The sequence below is a fragment of the Oryctolagus cuniculus genome, chromosome 8 (genome assembly GCF_051225735.1).
Source record: "Oryctolagus cuniculus isolate XC-2025 breed Fujian yellow rabbit chromosome 8, ASM5122573v1, whole genome shotgun sequence".
NCBI lineage: Eukaryota > Metazoa > Chordata > Mammalia > Lagomorpha > Leporidae > Oryctolagus > Oryctolagus cuniculus.
This window is the reverse complement of record NC_142874.1, coordinates 6,093,670-6,119,106: the sequence shown is the minus strand read 5'-3', so window position 1 is coordinate 6,119,106 and position 25,437 is coordinate 6,093,670. Positions and strand designations below refer to the sequence as shown.

General features: G+C 40.1%; 1 protein-coding gene across 8 annotated transcripts in view; it reads right to left on the bottom strand.

Annotated features, from left to right (window-relative positions):
• RAPGEF2 (Rap guanine nucleotide exchange factor 2) overlaps nt 1-25,437 on the bottom strand; it is a 274,024-nt gene that overhangs the window by 109,329 nt on the left and 139,258 nt on the right. For 4 of the 8 annotated variants that reach the window (XM_008273491.5, XM_051831661.3, XM_089301876.1 and 1 more), the window contains 3 exons: nt 18,024-18,099; nt 15,710-15,877; nt 13,278-13,295 (listed from right to left, as the gene is read on the bottom strand). In XM_008273491.5, the coding sequence (XP_008271713.2) occupies nt 13,278-13,295; nt 15,710-15,877; nt 18,024-18,099 (262 nt within the window). The remainder of the gene's footprint in view (nt 1-13,277; nt 13,296-15,709; nt 15,878-18,023; nt 18,100-25,437) is intronic. The other 4 variants (XM_008273492.5, XM_089301875.1, XM_089301877.1 and 1 more) reach the window with 1 other exon arrangement.

Genomic DNA, 25,437 nt, shown 5'->3' with positions numbered 1-25,437 from the left:
TTTAGAGTATTATCACACAGTCTTTAAGACAAGGAAACACAATGGCTAAGTACATAGAATGTCTAATTTGTTTACTGACAAAATAAGGCATTTAAAATAACTTACTAGGTACAAAGAGTTGACTAACCCAGTGAGTTTAAATTTAACAGGGACAAATACATAAAGACTTGCATGTGTGTTCTCAAAATGTCACTTGTACAAGGGCAGGGCAGGGGAGATGAGGCTTGAGCAGCAGTTCTCAGGAGGAGTGGGAGGAGGCAAGGTGGTCAGTAAAGCAGAGCTAATCAGAAGCTCTACGTGAGCCACTGCATGGTTCCTACACATCTTAATACAATTTCAGGCTGCGTTACCAGATACACGACGTCCACCGCAAGGAAGACAGGAAGTTCTGCGGTAATGGACACGCAGTATTCCAGGACCTTACACAAATGACAGCAACCAGCTGTCCCACAGCACGGGAGAGATCAGGAGTGATAGGGTATGTAAAGGACAGAGGCCCCGATGATGGCTGTTAAGGAAGCTACAAGGCGCTGGGAATGTTTAATGCAGAGGAGAGGCTTACAGCGGCAAGGTCTCTCTCAGAGATGGATACGAGTGTCGATCTGCACCGCTTTGGGAGAGCTTCCTTCTCACAACAGGCACCCACGATTTACCAAGTTCCTTGTGCCAGGCACCTGGCGTCCAAGCCTGCTACTCATGTAAAAGGCTCTCTCTTAGATATTAGTGCTCATTTAATTAAAACTCTTAAATCAGAGGCGAAATGCCAGAGATTACAACAGGGAGAAAAAACGTAGTAGAACCAGGAAATTCTTGAAATCCTTTCACATTTAAGGTGGTGCAGGCTCACATGGCTGACGCCAAACATCAGCAGGTAAAAGGAAGAGAAGGCAAAGGAAGACGCGACAGAGTGATGGAAAAAGAAAGACTACACGAATGGATAAGATGTCCCGCACCAACTCCCTGTATTTTGAGCTTTCTTTCTTGGCATTAGCATGGGCAATATTAAAATGTCCTACTTTAAAAAAAAAAGATAATGGTAACTAGACAGTAACTTAAAAGGTTCTTGTAGCCGGCTCCGCGATTCACTAGGCTAATCCTCCACCTGCGGCGCCGGCACACCGGGTTCTAGTCCCGGTCGGGGCGCCGGATTCTGTCCCGGTTGCCCCTTTTCCAGGCCAGCTCTCTGCTGTGGCCAGGGAGTGCAGTGGAGGATGGCCCAAGTGCTTGGGCCCTGCACCCCATGGGAGACCAGGAGAAGCACCTGGCTCCTGCCATCGGATCAGTGCAGTGCACCGGCCGCAGAGTGCTGGCCGTGGCGGCCATTGGAGGGTGAACCAACGGCAAAAGGAAGACCTTCTCTCTGTCTCTCTCTCTCACTGTCCACTCTGCCTGTCAAAAAAAAAAAAAAAAGGTTCTTGTAATGCCTTTTACTTAAAAAATTAAAAGTTGTGAAACTTAGAAAAAGGTTAAAAGGAAAGTGATTTGCTTAATGGAAATAATAATTTGAGTACTAGAGTGTATATAATTGGAAAGAAAGTTTTATAACATTTTTTTGAAACTGCTTAAAATTACTTAATATACTTTTTCAAAATTCTTAAATACTTCCAAAATATTTTCAATACTTTCTGATGTATAAGGCAAGCAATGGTATGAGTGAGTTTTTTCTTTTTTGTGCTTGTTTTTGGTCTCTAAAAACTGAACAGTTTTAGACAACTGTAAGTTGGGTTTTCTTTGGGGGGGGATGATTATTTATTTATTTGAGAGAATTACACACACACACACACACACACACACACACTTTGTGCGCGTACAGAGAACTATGCCACAGTTCCGGCCCCTCTAAGTAACTTGGTTTTAGTTCAGTAAAGAACATACCCACAAAAGATCTTTTGGTAAAAATTTGGCTTTCCTCATTACAATATCAGTGAGACTAACTTTTCAGACACACTATGCACACAGTCATCTCATTGTTACTAAATGTTACTACTTACCAGTAAAAAATGAAGTTAGAAAGAATAAATGGGGGGAAAAATGGCTGTAACAGCCAGGACTGGAGCCAGGAGCTTCTCCCTTGTGTGTGCAGGGGCCCAAGGACTTGGGCCATCTTCTGCTGCTTTCCCAGGCACATTAGCAGGGAGCCGATTGGAAATGGAGCAGCCAGGATACTGCAGGCAGTGGGTTTACCAGCTGCGCCACAGCACTGGCCTCTATTAATTAATATCGTACAGATGGCTGAAACTAATATTTTTGTGATGACACCCTTTTATGGAATTATTAATGCTGATGAATCCATAATGCCATGTTAGATATATTAATTAATGCTAATCCTGTGAGATTGATCCAAAGAATCAACCTAGAACCATGATACTGCTGAGGTAGCTTACCTGTTATGCCGAAGGAATATACAATGGCACTCAAGATACTATATGCTTTCAAAGACTACCGAATTTAGATTTTCACACATTTTCATTCTAAAAAAATCTAATGTCTGAAAACAAATAGTAAAATGTGAAAGTTTTCAAAATGGTTCATTTTCATTCTAAAAGGAAATGATAGTAATCTAAAATGTAATCATTAATCAGTGGACTTTACTACCAGGAATAGAACTGTGCCTGCCTCCTGTTGGAATCAAATATATTCCAGACAGGAAACACTTCCAAGTAACCTAGCCTGGAAAACATTAAATATAGAAGACTGTCTCAATATAGAAAATATTTTAAATGCCACAGAAATTTTTTAAATGTTTTCTTAAAAACGAATTCGGCCTAATGATACGGCCATAGAAGTTGAAGATGAGAGCATTCAAACTTCTTTCTCACATAAGTGAACAAACAGGCAAGTACCCAAACCATAGGTAGATTTAATTCACAGAACAAGAGAAGGCAGGGACATTACTTTCAACAATGCAAATATTTAAAAACCAAGGATAGGCCGGCGCCGCGGCTCACTAGGCTAATCCTCCGCCTAGCAGTGCCGGCACACCGGGTTCTAGTCCCGGTTGGGGCGCCGGATTCTGTCCCGGTTGCCCCTCTTCCAGGCCAGCTCTCTGCTGTGGCCAGGGAATGCAGTGGAGGATGGCCCAAGTGCTTGGGCCCTGCACCCCATGGGAGACCAGGAAAAGCACCTGGCTCCTGGCTCCTGCCATCAGATCAGCGCGGTGCGCCGGCCGCAGCGCGCCGGCCATGGCAGCCATTGGAGGGTGAACCAACGGCAAAGGAAGACCTTTCTCTCTGTCTCTCTCTCACTGTCCACTCTGCCTTTAAAAAAATAAAAAATAAAAAATAAAAAATAAATAAAAATAAAAATAAAATAAAATAAAATAAAACAAGGATAATGCTAGAGTATTTATTGTGTATATCAGTCAATTAAAATTGTTCGAATTGCTCACGACTGGCCAGATGGATCATACCATGGAAGATTACAACTCCTGGGTGTGCGACAAAGTGGTACTCCGCAGTGTTCAGGAATATAAATCCACAATGAGGCGTTCACTCACCCACTCAACAAAGGGTCATCAAGACATTCAATAGGACGGGACAAGAATCAAGAGATCACGAGTGAAGTTAAGAAAACACTTTTTGTTCAGGGCAACAGGGTGTTCTATATAAGCAAACTATACTGTCGCCATGTATCAAGTGCTCAGTGAAAGAGGAGATGCATAGCGAGACATGTTTTTGATGGCTTCTGTTTCAGAGGAACTATGTTTCCTCCAGAACATAATGTAGTATGAAAATATGTTGGATCAAAACTTTAAAAAACACCACTCATACTGTAGGCTTTTAAGGTTAAAAACAAAGACAAAAATGCATAAAATCTTAATAGTGGGACTGGCATTGTGGTGTAGAGGTAAAGCCGCTAACATAGGCATCACATCCCATACGGGCACTGGTTCACTTCCCAGCTTCAACTGCTAATAGCCTGGGAAAACAACCACTGGGCCCAAATGGCTGGGTCCCTGCCACCCACCTGGAAGACCAGGATGAAGCTCTTGGATCCTGGTTTCGGCCTGGCCTAGCTCTGGCCACTGAGGCTAACTGAGGAATGAACCAGAGGAAGATCTCTGTTTCTCCCTCTCACTCTATAACTCTTTCAAATAAAAGAATAATTTTTTTTTTTTTTTGACAGGCAGAGTTAGACAGTGAGAAATAGAGAGACAAAGAGAGAGGTCTTCCTTTTTCCGTTGGTTCACCCCCAAATGGCTGCGCCGATCTGAAGCCAGGAGCCAGGTGCTTCCTCCTGGTCTCCCATGGGGTGCAGGGCCCAAGCACTTGGGCCATCCTCCACTGCCTTCCCAGGCCACAGCAGAGAGCTGGACTGGAAGAGGAGCAACTGGGACAGAATCCGGCACCCCAACTGGGGCTAGAACCTGGGGTGCTGGCGCCACAGGCGGAAGATTAGCCAAGTGAGCTGTGACACCGGCCAAAAGAATAAATTAAAAAAAAAAAGTTTTATTTACTTTTCTAGGTCATTTAATTTATCTATTATATCATTTACCATTATTCTTTATTCTAGAATGTTGGACAAATAATGAAAAAATCATGGTTATTCAGACTTGGGTATCTGTAGATAGCTGCTTGAAAATGAGTGTGTCATTTGAAGAAAAGCAGCTGAAAGTACTTTGCCAATGATAAAATTTGAGGGTGCAATTAAAAAAAAAAATGGAAAAACACAGAAAACACAATAAGCTCCTAAAAATTATGGCCTACTCTTAGAACTGTGTGGATATTAATACATGCAACTTTTCTGATATTGTATAATGTGCCAAAAGAACACTGCTTAATTCAGTGATGACCAAAGCCTCATGTTACAAAACCATGCATGATTAGAATGACCCATTCAATATGCAACAGAAATGGATTCTACTAAAAAAAAAAAAAAAGAAAGAAAAAACTTTAGTTCACTGGCATGGTCTTGTATCTTTTATGTAACTGATGCTTAAGAAACCACCACTTTGGGTAGGTGTTTGGCATAGCAGTTAAGGCACTGCTTGGGCTGCCGCATCCCACAAAGGAGTGCCTGGTTGGAGTTCAAGTCCAGCTTCCCCCTAAGGCTTTCCCTGGGAGGCAGCAGGGTTCCCACCACCCTAGCCTTCAGCCTGGCTCAGCCCCACCAGTGGCGGAAACTGGGGATGAGCCAGTTGATAACAGATCACTTGCTGACTCTATCTTTCAAACAAATAAATTTATTAATTAGAGAAAGAAACCACTATGTGTCACATGCGAGTGTAATATATCCAAGAATATCCAGAATTATTTTTAAAAGTAATAAAAACATTCTTCTCTTTTTTAGTTACCTGAATGGTTGTATTTTCTTTATATACTATATACTTAAATAACAGGTTGGAGTCAGAAGTAAACAGGACAATCTAGTAGTCTTCTATAAGGCCAAATGTTGAATATACTTGCAAAAGTATAGAACACTACCATACATATTGTAATTTTTTTGTTTTATATATTAGTTATTTTTCCCCTGAAAGACCCTTTATGTTAATGTGGAATGAGGCTATTACTATTTATAAATTTATGAACAAATACATTGTGAAAATGTTTTCTGTCTCAATTTCTTTTTTAGCTTTTACTTATTCATATTTATTTGAAAGACAAGAATGAAAGAGTGACAGAGGGGAGAAACAGAGAGAAAGTGCCCACAACAGCCAGGGCTGGACCAGGCCAAAGCCAGGAACCGAGAACTCCAGGTCTCCCACGGAGGTAGCAGGGGCCCAAGGACTTGGGCCATCATCTGCTACCTCCCAGGCACATCAGCAGGAAGACAGATCTGAAGCAGAGGCAGGACTCGACCCCAGGCACTCCAGTACACGATGTGAGGATCCCGAGCTTAACCCACAATACCTGACCCTCGGTTGTCTAATACTCCCAAACTGTACCGAAACCACAAGTGATTATCACGGCTGTCACCACAGGCAACTGAGTTTAATAACCAAGACAATGTGAATACTTTCCTTTTCACCCTCAAATCTCTCCCGTCTCAACTATGCTATTATTAATCCAAATCAGTAAAACCGTATTACTGATGTGGCTGCCCCCTCTACTTCCATATCATTTTTTTTCCAGGCTAGCTATTCCAAATTCCACACTACGTACAGCCAACTAACACCTGGTTGCTACTTGAAGGAGAGGAAAATTTAAGAAAAAAAAAAAAAAAAAAAAAAAAGGCTGTCTGGTCCCGTACTGAGCCCACAAGGAATTGCTCTAAGACAAGCAATTCTTTAGTGTGAGGCTTTTTCCAATAAATTCTACAATTAATTTTTCCAATATATTTTAAAGTTATTTTTAGTCCATATATAATTTTAATTATTAAAAAGAGAATTCTAGGTATGTCTGTGAAATGGATATGAACAAGTCTATCAAAAGGCTACTACTGACAAATACTTAACATCACCCAGATATATACATGACAAAAAATGGTTAAGAAAATTTAATGTTACAGAGAGAGGCTTTTATACCCAAAAAAATGAAAAACCATATAATTATACACTTTAAGTAGGTGAATTTTATGAAATGTAAATTGTATCTCATTAAATATGTCATTTTTAAAAACAGTGGAAGTTTTCTCCTGATCAGTTTAAATTTAAAAAAAAAAAAAAACTTTGGATAATGATTATTTTTTTGGAGAGAAAAGAGGAAAATTTTATATGCATAAATATGCATAGCTTTTAGGAGGTACTTTTAAATTGTTTAAAAACATATAATACTACCTTTTACAAATATATTCCTTTGACCAATGACTTGCAACCTAACGTGTACATTCTATAATGCTAGAGTTTTGTTTGGAGGCCAACACTACGTTCTAGCTAACAGAGAAGCAATCCAAGTTAATGATGCTTTAAAACTGGATTCAAAACCAAAGGAGAACATTTCTAATCATACAAACTTTCTAGTAGTGAAACCAGGTACCTTACAACTGATAGCTTAATTGTAAAATGATCAAGCACCAGTAGGAAACAGCTCTGAATATCAAAGCGGATTTCTCCAAAGAAAACAGACATTTTCAAAACAGCATGTAGCTCCAGAAAATCTCATTACCAAAAAGGGGGGGGAAAAGAGGAAGAAGAAATCACATGATAAGAAATGAAACAGGGAGAGATGAAAAGGATCTTTGCTGTTGTGAGTAAAAGCTAAATTTTAGCCAAGTATATTTAAAACATGTACAGGCACAGAGAGCTGCCAGTGTTCACAATGAAAAAGAGGACAAAGTGGCAGTGATCTTTTTGACAAATAAATCGCTTGAAATATTGCATGACTAGCGCTACACAACACTCTTATTGCTTTCAATTTCCAAGTGCAACCAAAAGATGGGTCCAATTATGACATCAATACAAGCTTTCTTTCAAAATGCACTGAAAGAACAGTAAATCCCAGTGGATCCCGGAGTTCTGTAGCAGGGATGATGTAATATATAAAAATAGACATCCTCCAACAGAAGCTGAACTTGGGTAAACAGCACACTGCACACTATTCTCAACTGCCTGGCATGAATTTGCAATGCATGCTGTTAATAGCGTGAGAGAGATCATTTCATGTTTCAAATCATGTTCTGATCTGCATTTCAACTTCTATACATGCTCTGTGGTGTAATTTCCTAATGCAGATAAATTAAATCAACGTAGACACCTGATTAGCACTGCAAGAAAGAAACACGGTCCCCCCAAAGCTAGGAGGCTGAGACCACTGCAGCAGCTTTCGCAGGCTGCATTTTGCAGAAACTGCCGCACATATGGCAGGGTATGGTTACGTCCACCTATTGTTATAATGAGCAGGAAGAGCAAAGAATCCTTCTGACACCTCTCTCAGAAGACGGATGCAAGTATACAAAGCACCAAGCATGCACACGATAAACGGCATAGGCAAAACGCGTGGGGCTTTTTTGTGTGTTTCCTTCTCCAACACACTCTCCACACATCCTTTTCCATTCGTTGCTACCTAATTCAGTTTTCATATTTCTATTGGGCATTCTTGATTAAAGAATTAACTACTTCAAATTAATCTACCTCAAACTACCACTTAAGTATTATGCTACTGTCACCGGAAGTACTGCCCACAATGTAAATAAGAAATCAAGGAATTAGAGGAAATTAAGATTTTCTTTTGAAACATAATTATTTTTACTTTTCTTACCCCTGAATATCATTTAAATCTTCCCACCCTTAATTCTTGCCCCAATTACCAAGTTCCAGTCACCACTGTCATTTGTAAACAAGGTTTTAAAGTCCCATTTTGTCAACCCCACCTCCAAAATCTACTCCATCTGGAAGCCAGATCAGTTTATCTAAATGTGGATCCCAGCATGTCTCATCCTGGCTTCAGCTCCCTGGTGTTAGTTACAGCCCTAATGAAACAGTTCACCTTTCAACATGACTTCCACATATTCCAAGCATGTTACTCTCCTCTTTGAAAAAACAGGTGCTTTGGGCACACATTATTTTTCTTTGAGCCAATACATCATTCAGGAAGCCCTCTCTGATTCTTAGGGCGCTTTGTGTATACATCGCCACAGTACCTGTACCTCCCTACATGGTAGCTGTCTGTCTATTTATATATGCGGGGGGTGGGGACAGACCCTCTGTGAGGGCTATAAGGTCATGACACCAAGATTCTGCCTGCCTTACAGATCTTTATATTCCTAAAATATGGCACAAATCTAAAACTTTCTGGACACTCAAAAAATATTTGCTGGGGCTAGCACTGTGGCATGGCGAGTAAAGCTGCCATCTGCCATGCTGGCATCCCATTTGGGTGCCAGTTCAAGCCCAGGCTGCTCCATTTCCAATCCAGCTGTATGCTATGGCCTGGGAAAGCAGTGGAAGATGGCCCGCGTCCTTGGGCCCTTGCACTCGCATGGAAGACCCTGAAGAAGCTCCTGTTTCCAGGCTTTGGATTGGCTCGGCTCTGGCCATTGCGGCCATTTGGGGATTGAACTGGCAGATGGAAGACTTCTCTTTCTCTCTCTGCCTCTATGTAACTCTGCCTTTCAAATAAATATATCTTAAAAAAAAAAAAAAATTGCTGGCTGGCGCCCCGGCTCACTAGGCTAATCCTCCGCCTTGCAGCGCCGGCACACCGGGTTCTAGTCCAGGTCGGGGCACAGGTCAGCTCTCTGCTGTGGCCAGGGAGTGCAGTGGAGGATGGCCCAAGTGCTTGGGCCCTGCACCCCACGGGAGACCAGGATAAGTACCTGGCTCCTGCCTTCGGATCAGCGCGGTGCGCCGGCCGCAGCGCACCGGCCGAGGCGGCCATTGGAGGGTGAACCAACGGCAAAGGAAGACCTTTCTCTCTCTGTCTCTCTCTCTCACTGTCCACTCTACCTGTCCAAAAAAAAAAAAAATTGCTAAATGATTGAAAATATTGAGCTAATCTCTTTATGATACAAGAAATAAAATATTTATATTCTCTGAAACTATCCTATTCGAATTCAGAGAGATACTAGTGACACTAGTGAAAACAAAGACTTAGGTTCTATTAAGCTAAAGTCTATTGCTGACTTTAGATTGGAAAAGAATCAACACATTAAAATAACCAAGGCACTTTCCCTGTATTTCAATAATTTCTCATTTGCATAAAAGACTTTAAAAATATTATAAGAATTGATATAGACAGGATATGATATGAACTGAAAGTAAAATATGAAGTCATTAATATTCTAGAAAATTTACCAAATATACAAGTAACTGATATATTACTCAAAACATCCTCTTACTGTTAAGAGGCAAATATGGAATTAAATTAATGAGACCAGACTCAAAAATTACAGAAAACACTAAGTGGCCAAGCAAAGGCATGGCATGAGGGAAAATGTTGCCTATCTCCACTGAATTCCAGCCAATAACTTTAATGTCAAATTAATGTGCATAATCACACAGATTAAATACTGTAATTTTTTCATCTGTTTCAAAAGCAATTTTTGAAACTAACCAAACCTACCAAGAAATTCTTAACTGAAGAAGAAACCAACCAGAATCAAGTCTGTCTTGGGGAGGAGGGGAGGGGGAGAGACAAGCTACTTCAGAGACATAAGATATATCCTAGGAACAGTTTTATCTTATATATCTATCATAAGAAATAGGACCTGTCTTATATCATTATGAAGGTTAACCTAATTTTTAAAAATGGGACTGTTTTTTTTTTTTTGTTTGTTTGTTTGTTTTTTTGACAGGCAGAGTGGATAGTGAGAGAGAGAGACAGAGAGAAAGGTCTTCCTTTGCCGTTGGTTCACCCTCCAATGGCTGCCGCGGCCAGCGCGCTGCAGCCAGCGCACCGCGCTGATCCGATGGCAGGAGCCAGGAGCTTTTCCTGGTCTCCCATGGGGTGCAGGGCCCAAGCACCTGGGCCATCCTCCACTGCACTCCCTGGCCACAGCAGAGAGCTGGCCTGGAAGAGGGGCAACCGGGACAGAATCCGGCGCCCCGACCGGGACTAGAACCCGGTGTGCCGGCGCTGCTAGGCGGAGGATTAGCCTAGTGAGCCGCGGCGCCAGCCGGGACTGGTTTTCAAAAGCCTCATACAAGAACTGGTCTTATTAAATCAACATCACATTTTATAGACACTGATGATTAAAATTAAAAAATTTTATAATCTTATATGATATTTTATCCAACTGGGATTATTTTTATGTAGTATTTTCTATTATTTTTGTATAGCTCCACCAAGAACCTCAGATCTAATCAACTGAAAAACCCAATACGTAGCTATTCAATGGTACTCTGAAATATATTTTTACACTGTAGAAAAAGCAAAAGGGTTACTAATAAAATACATGCAAGAGGGGATGGTGCTATGTCGTAGTGGGTTAAGCCACCTTTTGCAGTGCCGGAATCCCATATGGGCAGTGGATGGTTTGAGTCCTGGCTGCTCTACTTCGAATCCAGCTCCCAGCCGAAGTACCTGGGAAAGCAGCAGAGGATAGGCCAAGTCCTTGGGCCCCTGCCACCCATGTAAGAGACCCAGAAGAAGCTCCTGGCTCCTGACTTCGGCCTGGCCCAGCCCTGGCTGTTGCAGCCATTTGGGGAGTCAACCAGCAGATGGAAGAACACCTCCTCTGTCTCTCCCTCCCTTTCTCTCTATAATGCTGCCTTTCAAATAAATTAAATAAATACATACATAAAATGCATGTGAGGTATCTTTTTATATGACCAAGTGTTGTTATTTCAAAAATTCTGCACTACTTGAACTTTAATGAGTGTATTCAACCCTTCCCATTTCAAATTTGTATGAAGTAGAGTCTTATCTTTTTTGGCAAGTAGGGTTAGGGGTGGAGAGTCAATATGAACTTCAAAGCATAAGACAGCTTTTTTAATTTTGCAGGTAGGCTGGAAGGTTGGAAAGTTGGCCCACATAACCTCCATAAGATAAGTTTTGTCAGTCTTCACTCTGTTATCTCTGTACAATTTTCGCTCTTTCCACACCAGGAAGAGGGAAGAGTTGTTTTCCCATTAAAATAAAAGATGCCAGAAGAGGTTTGCACTCGCTTCCCATGTCACTTCATCAGGTAAAGGTTAAGATGTGCCACTCTCCCCTCCTGTCCCTGCAACCTCTCCTCTCCACTTTTACTGTGGAACTCAGATGTCCCTTCCCATGCAAACTGCTAGAAATTACCGCGTATGCAAAGACGGTCCGAAATTACAGATAAACAAAGCTTTCCTTGTCATACTGTACTGTGAACCTGCAGAAAACGTACACTGCTGCCTATCCAGCATCCCAGCTGACTCCAGACCTCGCAGCCTGTCTGGACCTGAACTCCTACCACTCGCTCTAACACTGAAGACTTAGGGCCGCATCTCTTTCCTCTGGCAGTCTTAATCACAACCTTAATCCTTCAACATGTAAGAAAATGATAATAAAAGCAATCTCCAACCTTCCCTTCTCACTGCATTTCAAAATGTTTGTTCTTTCTGCACACTCCACATGCTCGTCTTGAAGAAAAATGACTGAAAACTATACATGGACTACATTGGCATTCATGTTTTTGAAGAAAATCATTATGATCTGTTTTAAACCACAACAACATACCTAGTTTTCCAAAGTGTAGATAACGTTTATACATAGCCCAGTGCACATTTCAAATTCAATACCAAGTTCTAAATGAGAATTAGATGGGCAATTCTCCATGCAAAAAGAGAGCGATCAATTATGTAATTATTTCTCTTTTAAAATATTAAGTTTATATATTTCAAAGTATATTCTTCCCATATAAAATTTCAAAACACTGATGTAATCAAGATTGTAATGCAATCTATAAATTGTAAAATTATAAACTTTAAAAATTAGTTAAAGTTTTTAGATTCATCACATCATTTAAGAATTACCAATGTGTCTAAAAATAATACAGCAGCCATGCCCCTGTGGCATGTCAATATGTATTCTCTTGCATATAACATTTTAATCTGAAAAATTAAAAATAGATCATGCTTTTAGGAAAGCTTACGATAATAGCCAAAGATAATCATGGTAGACTCTGTATGACATGAATTAAATCATTCACACTTTTAAAAATCTATAATTATAAAACAAAAACCATAAAACGCTCCTAGTTACTTAACCAATTGGTTTCCAGACATCAAAGAATTTCTCTTCCTTAACTCCAGATTCCTCAGTAACAATCCCCAATTTGATGCACAATTTCAAAAGATTAATAATGAAATTTACCAACTGGTCACTTATTAGAATGAAAGAAGTGAGCAAGGATGTTATAATAGGCCTCTTGATTAAAATGTAGAATGGAATAAAAACATGAAATCTGGTTAAAAATAAAGTGCAAATAAGAAAATACAAGAGACTTAAAACTCTCATTTCCTTTTTTGACGAAATCCCTTTTCTATCTGTTTAAAATTTTAACAGCACCCTCCCCAAATGCTTTCACATTGGATTTCTGGAAAGTTTTCATCTGTGGCATTTAAATGTAAATTTCTAATGAATTTCCTATAAGCTTTCACACAAAAAGCAATAAAACCTCACTGTGTCTTCATCTGCAAAGCAGGTTAGTACAGAACAGTGACCCATTCAATCTTAAAAACAAGTAGGTTACACTTGTATTTCTTCAAAGAAGGTGGACAATCCACTCCTAGCTCTGAATAAATAAAGCAGCCTATGCCACCACACACATCACCGATAGTCTCAACATCTTAAAAGCTTTTACTCAGTCAGGACAAAATACAAAAGTACAAGACCAAGCAAAACACATCAAAATTATAAACTCATTAGTTACAATGCAAATTCACAAGTAAACTTGGGTTAGTGTAGGAGACCACACACAGATTACAATACCTGAGATTTAGTGCATTCCTTTGAGCCAAAATGAAATGAGTGCCATAAAGGAGGAAAGGAAAAGATGAACATTATCAGACATGCTATATTATATCTGCCAAAATGAAGATAATGTTAAATTAGGTTACGAATGACCACATAGAATTGGCTGTGTGCATAATGTTCTCAATGTTCTTTAGCCATGCACTTGAAATGCACTTGCAGTCATTTAAAATCACCCATGAAGTATACTCATGCAATTCCTTTAAATGTTTTTATTCATAGTTCCACTCAGTTAGCCAATTTCTTTCTAATTGGAATATTTCCATTAACAATAGGCAAATATGGCTTAAATCTAATGAAGATGAATAATTTTGCTATTTTCCTATATTGCAATTACACATTTAGGCAAAATAATAAATATAATTAAAACACTCCTGGCACACAAAAAATGATCCAGTACTTTTAATTATGACCATGTTGCTGCCAATCTCAATACATTTAGTAAAATTAATAACATGTCATATATTAGTAATCTAGTATATGATCCATTAGTAATCAAGTTAAATTTTTTTATCCCAGTTGAATTTTTCCCTAAAAGTGCCTATTGGCTAGCTAAGACATTCTTAAAAACCCAAAACTATAAGAATAAAATTTACACTTTTTTTTTTTTCAACCAGAGCAAGAAAGAGGAATCATGTAGAAAACTTGAATTGAAAAGTTCCGTAAAAGTGAGAAAGTTAGGGATGGGAGAAAGAAAGTTATGAAATGACACTCTAACTTAAGTGTGACAAGTACCAGGGTATAGCAAAAAGTCCACAGAAAGTAGACTGCAAAGGTGAGTTCATTTTGGTGCCAAAAATTGTGAACTGCATGCATGGCTTTCTCATAATCCACATTTCCCATGAGCCTTTTAAAGACCCTTATATGCGTGAATTTCAAAACTTTCTACACCAAAATAAACTCAATCCTTTCAATTACATTCTCCATGAACTTCCTGGAAGCCCTTCATCTGACTATGAATTAAACAATCAACCTGATGCTACATTTTAAGAAATTCACACTCCTGCCTTCTTAGTTCAGAAACTAATTTGGAAAAGCAAAGCAGAAAGAATACTAATACTATCCCTACTGGGCTAGAATATTATAATCAAGGTTACACTCCTAATATGCACCACTATTTCTAATATGTATTTCCTTTCTCCATGAGTCTGCATCAACACTAAAAATATTACCTTCCTCATGGACACTGCTAACAAAAAACCTTTCATGAGTTGTTTCTTTTTTTTTTAAATACCAAGTCTCTCCAACAGACAGACAAAGCTGTCTTTGTGATGAGCAAAAAGCAACCCTTCCACATGAGCTCAATGAAATGATTCAACTATGAAATTCATGCTAAATTAAAATAGTGCATGGGTAGTGAGAGGAGTAGGCGGGTTGCTGGTGGTCAAAACCACATTAAATATGTAAATACAAAGAGTTCTCAGAAATGGAATATTTGAAGTGTGGGGATAAAATATATTATTTAAAGTAACTAAAAACTGAGTAAAAACATTTAAGTCTATAAACATTCTCCCATGCATTTGCCATTGATACTAATTTGCAGAAAGAAAAGGCAAGCAAGAAAAACTGAGAAATGTAAAACAGTCATCTATTACCTACTTTTTTTTTTAAATTGATTTTATGTATAATGATTGCCCCTTTAACAGTGCTATATGCATAAATTCTTTCACCTTACTATGACATGTTCAAGAATTCAAGTTACTTTGAACCAAGCAGTCAGAAAAAACAAGGCTCTAAAGTCACTCTATTGAGGTCTTACACAAAGCACTCATTATCCGGTCATGGCTTTCTCAAACATAAAAAGTAGCTTATTTATCAAATTATTTATTAGATAAATGACAATCACGTGGATTACTGCATTTAAGAGGAAAACTGAATGAACCTATTAGAAATATTTCAGGATATCTTCAAATTGATAATTTAAAGAGCATCATTTCAAATTATTCTCTCTTTTCACTGAATCTTTTTTAAATTTCAGATAGTATTCTCACAACTGTATGAGAAACAATATCTATTTTTTGCATGTCTACTTTTTAAATTACAAATAGATATGATACCAGTCATATGGACAAAGAGGTGAAACGCACAGGAGTTAGCTAAAATTTTAGATCCAGGAAAGATGACGTAAAAGACATCAAATACAAGTGCATTACACGGATCACAAAGCCGAGCTTCCAAGAACATTCTAAGTCACCAATGAGCTAGACAATGTCTCGTGACATCTTATGCAAGTGCGGTATTCTGTGCTTCGTGCAGAATCTACTCTTTGAACAGTATGGCTAGCTATCATAGAAAAGGATCATTAACCAAAAATAGGAAAGCCAAAGGTCTTTCCACAAAACTTGAAACAAAAAAGTAGGTGAAATAAAAATTCTACTCAGAAAACTTACCGTGTGGTAGCCCCTCGGCAAAGGGGGTTTGCCCACAGGATAAGGATCCACGGTGTCGATGATCGTTTGCCTTTCCCCTTTCTGGTTGATTTTCCTAAATCGCCTCCGAGACTGTCTGTGGGAAGCTTGTCGTTGAAAGTACTCTTCATTTTCATCCATATAGTCCACCTGAAAGGAAGCCCGGAACAACTTCATTTCCTCAGGCTCTCATACCACAGTCATATGAGACATGGAAAGAAACGTACGGATAGCTCATATCTACTCATTTTGCAAAGACTTTTGTAGACAAACTAGACAAACCTCAAGTGTGTTTGAGCTTCCCTGGAGCTAAATGCTTTTGAGTAACTTTTAATTTATGAAGAGGCATTTTTCTGTTCCATTTAGGACATTATGGGTAACTCTTGAATGTCCTGCAGCTTCAAAGAGAAGGATATTTTCGGTAGTCTTTGTACTGGCTTATTAGCGAAAGATCTCACAGGATACATCACTGCACATAATGAAAGCAACTTCTGTATTGTCTTAACCAAAGCACAAAAATATCTGACATGTATGAATACATCTCAAAAAAACCCAAATCCCAGAAGGCTCAAACTGGATTGCCAGCAGAATGGCTTGGCTGGATTACCTAAGCGTTTCTCTTCCTGCTTGCTCTCTGTGGCTTCAGCTTTTATTTTTTTAGAATGTTGTACAAAAATCAGTCCACACTTCAGGAACTCTGAAGAGTGGATCGACAGAGAACAAAAGTGGTACTAGGTTGTTCTTCATCAGAGTTATATGTTGAAAATATGACTGCTCACATCAGAGGCATGTTCACATGCAAGTCTGTTCGAAGACAGGCAAACTAAATAGTCTTATTGGCAATAAGGTCCATCGGCCTCTCCCTCAAATAAAATCAAAAAAATAACTAAATACTCAAGGAAGTTTTTTAAAATTCTTCAGAGAAATTTAAAAAATGGCATTAACAGGACAAAAAATCTCAAGGAAATGTTTACGATGCTTTACAAAGTCTTACGCATCTGCCTACGCTTTTCCCAGTCCTAAATCTTGACTCACCACCAATGCATTTTCTCACCTAAGAGTACATTTCTTGAAATTTTACCAAAAGTTCGCAACAGTTTTGACAAGGAACTTCTCATCTCTGATGGGATCTCTCTCTTACATCATATGGAAAAACCCTAAGGCTTTTCTGAAAACAGACCTAGAGTTGTAACGAAATACTTAAGTTAAGTGTTGATAAAAAAAATTCCAGTAGGGGCAGGTATTTGCCCAGCAGTCAAGCCCCTGCGGGGATGCCTGCGTTCTGTATCACAGGGTATGTTTCAAGTCCCAGCTCTGCTTCCTATGTCGCTTCCTGTTGACTTACACCCTGGGAGGCTGCAGTGATGGCTCCAAGTATTTGGGTCCCTGCTACCTAGGTGAGAGCCCGGATGGAGTCTCATCAGGCCCATCCCTGGCTGTACCAGGAATCTGAGGGGTGAACCAGCAGATGGCAGATCTCTCTGTGTTTGTCTCTGTCTTTCTGCCTTTCAAATAAAATGAAAAAAAAAATTGAAAAGCCTCCATCTTAATTTCTATTGGTTATGCTTTACAAGCTCCTCCCTGCCAGACAGGGTGCTGGCTGGGGACAATAAGAATATCAATATCAATTAAATGTCTGCACTGGGAGCCCCCTCCCACCTCATTTTGTTACTGATGTTTTTTTAAAAAAAGCATATTACCCTATCTTAAATAATTTTTATAAATTAAGGAAGACGGGGTTTTGTTCTTTGGAGCTTCAGTGAGATTAATTAAGTTGTTAATATCTATTTTAATAGTATGTTTGATATGTAATCTGTCAATATATTTTCAAATACACAGTGTCACTTAAAAGAGAGATACAGAGATGTCAATAGAGTGTTTAATCAGTATAGTAGTCCCCTAATTTTCTTTCAATTACTTAAAGGAAATAGGAACCTTGGCATTAACAGGTCCTTGAATACATATCATTGTGATTCATTTAAGTAACTCATTCATTCTAATCAACAAAGACCTAGGATTCAAAATTTTCTCCATATTTCAATTAAATGTGGTTAACATAAATTGAATGACAAAGTTAAAAACAAACCTTTAGGTGTCTGCCTCCTTTAACCTTTAACTGAATCCTGTAAGTAATTATAATAGTATGATTGTGATTCAAATTCACAATAAAAAGTTATGAGATACCTATCCTAATGTTAGGAAGAGTACAATACCTTACGACAAGTAGCTTGTGAAAATGTCTTTACTCCCTAGAAAGCGCTAGGAAAACAAACAGTCCTCAGAGAAATATTCTTACCACAATCATTTCAGAAGGCTCTAAGACAATGCACTCGCAGCCACGCCTAAAGCTCCCTGCAGAACGTTTGCCGAAACTGCAAAGGAAGAACAGGAAGCAGGCAGTGAGGACAACCTCAGGGATCGGCAGGAATACGGACTGTGAAGTGAAGCCAACCCTCCAGGTAACTGAGAACTACAGACAATTACAAGAAGCACACGCGGAGGAGAGAGAAGTACCCGTAGTTGCTATTTACAGAGAATGACCACCGAGGAGTCAAATGCTTCAGTTTCAGTTTTCTCTTTTTGCAGAACAACATAATGTGCTTTCAAATTAAGAATGGGAGCGCAACATGAACATTTAGCATGAATGTGTGCTGTGCTGTGGTTTCCATCATTCTGTTAGGTGACGCTTCTAGAAAACCCCAAGCTGGGTGGGAAATGTCTCAGGGGCAAACTAAAAGCCCATTCAGGAGAGGGGGTTGTGGCTCTAAGGAGGCACTGGGGGCACCTGCATCCCACATCAGAATGCCTGGTTTGAGTCCTGGCTACAGCACTTCAGAGCAAGCTGCCTGCCCGTGTGCACCCTGGTAGACAGCAGCTGGAAGCTCAAGTACTGTGGCCCCTGCTGTCTACAGGGAGACCCAGACTGTGTCCCCGGCTCCTGCCTTCAGCCGCAGCCCTAGCTGTTGCAGGCATCTGGGGGACCAGCAGGTGGAAGATCTCTCTCTCTTTAATAAAATGAGTAATTTTTAATATCCAAAAAAGTACAAAAGGCATATAATTCTCTTCTATAACTGAATTTGCTCACTTTAAACATTTCTTTCACCTACAAGGTGTATCTACTTTTTGTACTGTACTCTAAATTCTTTAAGTAAAAGATGCTCATTAAGACTGTTTTTCCTTAACTGTGAAGTGACTTAAGAGGATATGCATATTAAAAAAGAAAGAAAGAAAGCCACTCCTGAAAACTGTCCCTCTGCTGTATGAGTGGCAGCCTTCTACCCAACACTGGAGGACAATGATTCTTTCTGGCCTAGACACATGAAAACTAGGGTCAAGGACAGGGAATCCCTGGGAAGCTGGGTCAGCCCAATTTGCTCCATCAATCTCATCCCTTTCTCATTCACTACTCGAAAAATTCGCCTTTTCCTCCAGTCGACACTAACATTTTAAGTACTCTTTTCTAGCAAACTTAGCTCTCAGGGAAAGAAATGTGATATACTGAGCAATCTTTTCTCCCAAGTTAACTAGGCATTTTGAGTGATTCCTATGGAAATTCTTGTTTCTTTCATAACCCTATTTATTTCACAATGATACACAACATTCATGCACAAAGCATCAAACAATGATGAAAAAAGTCATGGAAAACAAAGAGAACAGGACAGTCAGCATTTGTCTCCTCATCATTTGTGATCTCTGGCAAACCACACTGAACACTTACATTAAGGCTATCAGATTAGGTCATCACGTAAGTTCTTCCCCACCAAAAAAAAAATCCATTTTAATTCAATCAAGAACAGAATGCATGCACAGATAGGTAAACATATACATATGAGGACTTTGCTAAAGGAGAAAACATGTTGCTAAATAAAATATATAAAAGTATCTTCTTAGTCACCTTGTTTCTTGTGTATGTAAAATGATTCAAATTTTTAAATCTTTTTTTTTAGTTTGCAACTAAAATTCCCTAATTCTTCAATACACACAGAAATTTTTTTCTGAATCTGTGGCTGCAATTTAGCTTTTTCCCCAAAGAATCTTATAATTTAAAGATATACCACTAATTGTTCGTAAAATGCATGCAGCTTTCAAACTATCATTATCTATTTAACCCTGTTAGATGAGTAGGTGAAAATACATTTTATGTTTAAGATTTATCTCTAAATAACATTAAAATCTAAAAATCCATGACTGTGAGATTCTAAATCTGATCCTATTTCATTGTGGCAGACCTGAGTAAGTTTTAAAAAAACATAATGAACAAATGGTTATTCTTTTTAAGCATACTATATGTAATAAAACAAAACCATAAATGAGACACATACAACAGGAGTTATAAAATACTTGAGAAAAACCTGAAACACGCTAGGATTGAAATTTTCACAAATTTTAGTAACAAAAAGATGTTAATGTTCACATATATAAGTTAATGTTCACATATAAAAACTATTGGTAGTCATTTATTTTATGCCTAGCTATTTTTATCGACTCCCAACACAGAATTTAGTCTGTAAATCCTCTTAACAATTAGTCACTAGTTCAACAGAAATTTATGGCTAAGAAGTCACACCTCCAATTGCATTAGCACTATCACTTTGGGTATAAAGAGCTTACATTCCCTAAAACGTGCTATGCTATGAGAAACCTTTCCATGAGCACACTGGAAAGTGAGCTGCACCGGAACTGGACAAAACTCTGCAGCCACAAACGACTCACAAAGGCAGCAAGGCAGAATCAATTACTTCATTTGTCCGAAAAGCTATGTTTTCAAACACAGCCTGGAACCCAGAGGAAAGAGCCACACTGTAGGTCCTACGTGCCCGTGCCAGGCCTGACCAACGACCAGGCCTCTGGGCTCTTGCAGAGGTGACTTATCCTTAGCTTATAAACCCACTAGTCAAAGCAGCAAAAAGCATGAGCCAGAAACTCATTAAGTCCACAAAACACATTGGGCTCTTGCCTAACTGATTCTTTGAAACAACAGACACACACGCCAAAGTGAAAACACATAATTAATGACAAAATGCTATGGGTGGGAGATAGTTCATGTGTTGGAAACATGGTCCTCGTTGTGATGATGTTGGCAAGAGACGGGCTTCACACAAGGTGTTAGATCATTGCGAACAGTGGCCTCAGAAGGCATTAATTGGGGCAGGCCCTGTGGCCAAGTGGGTAAAGCCACCGCCTGAAGTGCTGGCATCCCATAAGGGCACCAGTTTGAGTCCCAGCTGCTCCACTTCCGATCCAGCTCTCTGCTGGCCTGGGAAAGCAGCAGAAGATGGCCCAAGTCCTTGGGCCCCTGCACCCATGTGGAAGAACTCCAAGAAGCTCCTGGCTCCTGGCTTTAGATCAGCACAGCTCTGGCCATTGCAGCCAACTGGGGAGTGAACCAGCAGGTAAAAGACCTCTCGCTTGCTCGCGCCCTCGCTCTCTCTCTTCTCTCTCTGTGTAGCCCAAATAAATAAATAAATCTTTTTTTTTTTTAAAGGACATTAATGTAGTTCTTATGAGAACCTGGATAATTCTTGTGAGATGGTTGTTGTAAAAGAGAAAAACTGGCCCCTGCCTGCTCTCTGGCTTCCTGTCTCACCTTTGGATGCCTTACAGATACAACTACCACCATGATGTCTACAGCCACAGGCCCTCACCAGAGGCCAAACTGATGTGGCTGCTTGATCTTGGAATTTCAGGCTCCCAAATTCTGAGCTAAACAAACTTCTTACCATTATAAAGTATTCAGCCTTAAGTTACAGAAAATGGATTAATACACCAATATTCCAAAATCTTTGACCAAGCTCTATACAAATGCACTGTTTAAAAACTTCAGTTTTTTTCAAAATATGCATAGAGAGTAAAGAAAACCAGGCAGCCAGATGGAGACACAAAGGAGACAAAGCTCCCCATAGATTAAATCTTTGAAATATTTTAGGATGACTTAGTAGAAAGAAGTAGAGCAAAATTTGCAGGTTTGCAAATGGCACATTTTTAGATACTAAAGCACAAACAAAACTAGTAAAAACAAAGTTTTATGGGTGTGGCAAAGCAGAGGATTCAATGTGTACAAAAAAATTTCATCACAAAAAGTGATCAAATGCAAATGTTTAATGACATCTAACAATGGGTCCTCATCTTTTAGTTAAAAGTGAGAAATGAAAACTAGAAGTTTTGGAGGCCTCAGCACAGAAAGTCACTTACTCAGTAAACCAAATGATAAAGACAAAACTTAAAATGATGGACATGCCAGAAAGGAATCAATAAACCAAAATCCGCGGTGGGCACCTGCAGCAGTGGTTAGACAGTGCTGATGAGCGCTGGGTTTGAGTCCAGGCTCTGAGCTTCCGCTTCTGCTTCTTGCTAAGACACATGCTGAGAGGCACCAGATGATGGCTCAAGCACTTAGCACTGGCCATCACACAGGAGTCCCAGGTGCTGTGCGCATTTGTGCAGTAAACCAGCAAAGGAAAGCTCTTTCTTGCTCTTGCTCTCTTTCCATTTCAAGTAAATAAAAATAAACTTTTAAAAGCTTGGAGTTTTTTTTTTTTAACATTACTCAGATTCTTATAGGAAATAGTTTGAGTCTATGATAGAATCTCGCTACATGTTTCCCACAATAAAACCAAGAGCATCTGAAAGACCAGGGGTACTTAATGAACATTTAATGCAGTCTTAGTAACAGCAACTGAAAGTTAGTTAATATCACTTCAGTTTCCAAAATAATGACTTACGAAAGTTTAGAAATGATACAATTAAAGAAAAACTTGGATGATTTAAAAAACGTCTATCACCCTTGAGGATTTTAAGAGATATCAAACAAGGAAGGATTGTTCCAAGGTTGAGTGACCATTTTCTGTTCCATACTGCCACTGTCAGAAAGGACCATTCGTCCTATCACAAGCAGCATTCTTTCTTATTATAGAACCTTAAAACAGACTGCATAAAGACACCTGCAGAGTTACTCCGTAACAAAATCTCAGCAGCCTTTTGACAGAAGTAACGAACTGGTCCCCATACTCACCTGGAATGCCAAGGCACCCTAAAGCCAGACCACCTTGAGAAGAAGAAGTCAGAGGAGTCACATTTCCCCAACTTCAAAACTTACGACAAAGCTGCAGTAACCTAAAAGCTACGGCTGAGGACAGGCAGGTAAACCAACAGAAAAAAATGAGGCTCAGCAGAAAGAAAATCACCTTCTACAGCCAACCGATTCTAACGAGGGTGTCAGCTTTGATCAGTGGAGGACTCCACATGATAATGAATGACGCTGAACCCACACCTCATACCCTTTACAAAATATAAATTCAAAATGGATCAGCATCTTTTCTTTTTTTTTTTTTTTTTTTTTTTTTTTGGACAGGCAGAGTTAGACAGTGAGAGAGAGAGACAGAGAGAAAGGTCTCTCTACTGTTGGTTCACTCCCCAAATTGCTGCTATGGCCAGCGTGCTGCACCGATCTGAAGTCAGGAACCAGGCAGAGAGCTGGCCTGGAGGAGGAGCAACCGGGACAGAATCTGGCACCCCGACCGGGACTAGAACCCGGGGTGCCAGTGCCGCAGGTGGAGGATTAGCCTAGTGAGCCGCGGCACAGGCCGATCAACATCTTAAATATCAGAACATAAACTCTGAAGTTCATAGAAGAATGAGTAAATGGATTTGGCAACGCATTCTCTTTAATATTTTTGTAAGTTTGTTTATTTATTTGAAAGACAATGAAAGCTGGAGGTTGGGGGCGGGGGTCTCCCATCTACTGGTTCACTCTTCAAATGCCTGCACCTGCAACAGCTAAGGCGAGGCCAGGCCAAAGCAGAAGCCTGGGGACTTGTCGGTCCCCACATCAGAGGCAGGAACCAAGCACTCAGGTAACTATCTGCTGCCTCCCAGGATGCCTTGCAGGAAGATGGATCAGGACCAGAGAAGCTACAACTCGAAACAGCAGCTGATAAGTGATAAGTGATACTGGGACCCCAAGCAGCAGCTTCATCTGCCGCAGCACGGTGCCCACCTTAACACTGGACTCTCAGTAAAAGCATGAGCAGCAGCAGAGGAAAAATGATCAGTCAGGCTTCACCAAATGCATGGACTTCTGTGCATCAAAAGACATTATTAAGAAACCACCTACAGGCCGACGCCGCAGCTCACTAGGGTAATCCTCCACCTTGCGGCGCCGGCACACCGGGTTCTAGTCCCGGTTGGGGTGCCGGATTCTGTCCCGGTTGCCCCTCTTCCAGGCCGGCTCTCTGCTGTGGCCAGGGAGTGCAGTGGAGGATGGCCCAAGTGCTTGGGCCCTGCACCCCATGGGAGACCAGGAGAAGCACCTGGCTCCTGCCATGGGATCAGCGTGGTGTGCCGGCCGCAGCGCGCCGGACGCAGTGGCCATTGGAGGGTGAACCAACAGCAAAGGAAGGCCTTTCTCTCTGTCTCTCTCTCTCACTGTCCACTCTGCCTGTCAAAAAAAAAAAAAAAGAAAAAGAAAAAGAAAAAGATAAAAAAAAAAGAAAGAAAGAAAAGAAGCCATCTACAGAACAGGAGAAAATATTTGTGAATCACATGTCTGAAAAGGACTTACTATCAAAAATATATGCCAAATTCCTACACTGAACAACAAAAAGTGAATCCAATTTAAAAATGGCAAAGAACTTAAATAGTCATTTCTCCAACAAAGATACACAAATAGCTAAAAAGCACATGAAAATTTGATGAACAGCTTTAGTTATTGCGGAAAAACGTATCAAAATCCCAGTAAGATATGATTTCACACCTGAGCCTAGATGTAAATGAGATATTAGGATGGCTATAATTTAAAAGGAGAAACGTTGAAGCCTTGTAAACTGCTGATGGGTATATAAAATGGTATACCATCATAGAAAACCATTTAGCATTTCCTCAAAAAGCTAGATATAGAATTACCAGCAATTCTAATCCTAGATTAAAAGCCAAAGACAAACCTTAAGGACAAAGAGAGCTAGTTTGATAACTAACTATGCCACTGATAAACAGGAAACAGACCTCTTTTCTTTGATAATTTAGCAAAGATGTGATGGAGGTTGTGGGTAAAAAGGGAGAAGGTAAACAAATATTTTAAATCACAGTTCTGAAGAGTCAATTATACCTACATTTTTCATTCATCCAGAGCTAATCTCATTTTTCTTCATCCATAGTCCCATATTTAAGTGCCAGCATCCTATATAGGCGGTGGTTCAAGCCCTGGCTGCTCCACTTCCAACACAGCTCTCTGCTAATGGCCTGGGAAAGCAGTGGAAAATGGCCTAAGTCCTTGGGTCCCTGCACCAACATGGGAGACCCAGAAAAAGCTCCTGGCTCCTGGCTTCAGATTGGCCCAGCTCCAGCCATTACAGCCATCTGGGGAGTGAACCAGCGGATGGAAGACCTACCTCTCCCTCTCCCTCTCCCCCTCTCTCTCCCTCTCCCTCTCTCCCTCTCTCCCTCTCCTTCTCTCCCTCTCTCCCTCTCCTTCTCTCCCTCTCTCCCTCTCTCCCTCACTCCCTCTCTCCCTCTCCTTCTCTCCCTCTCACCCTCTCACCCTCTCTCCTTCTCTCCCTCTCTCCCTCTCTCCCTCTCTCTCTGTCTCTGCCTCTCTGTAACTCTGCCTTTCAAATAAATATTTAAAAAAGAAAGAGAGAAAGACCACTTGGGACACTCGCCTATCAGAGTACCTGGGTTTAAGTCTATGTGTTATTAATTTGTTAGCAGTTCCT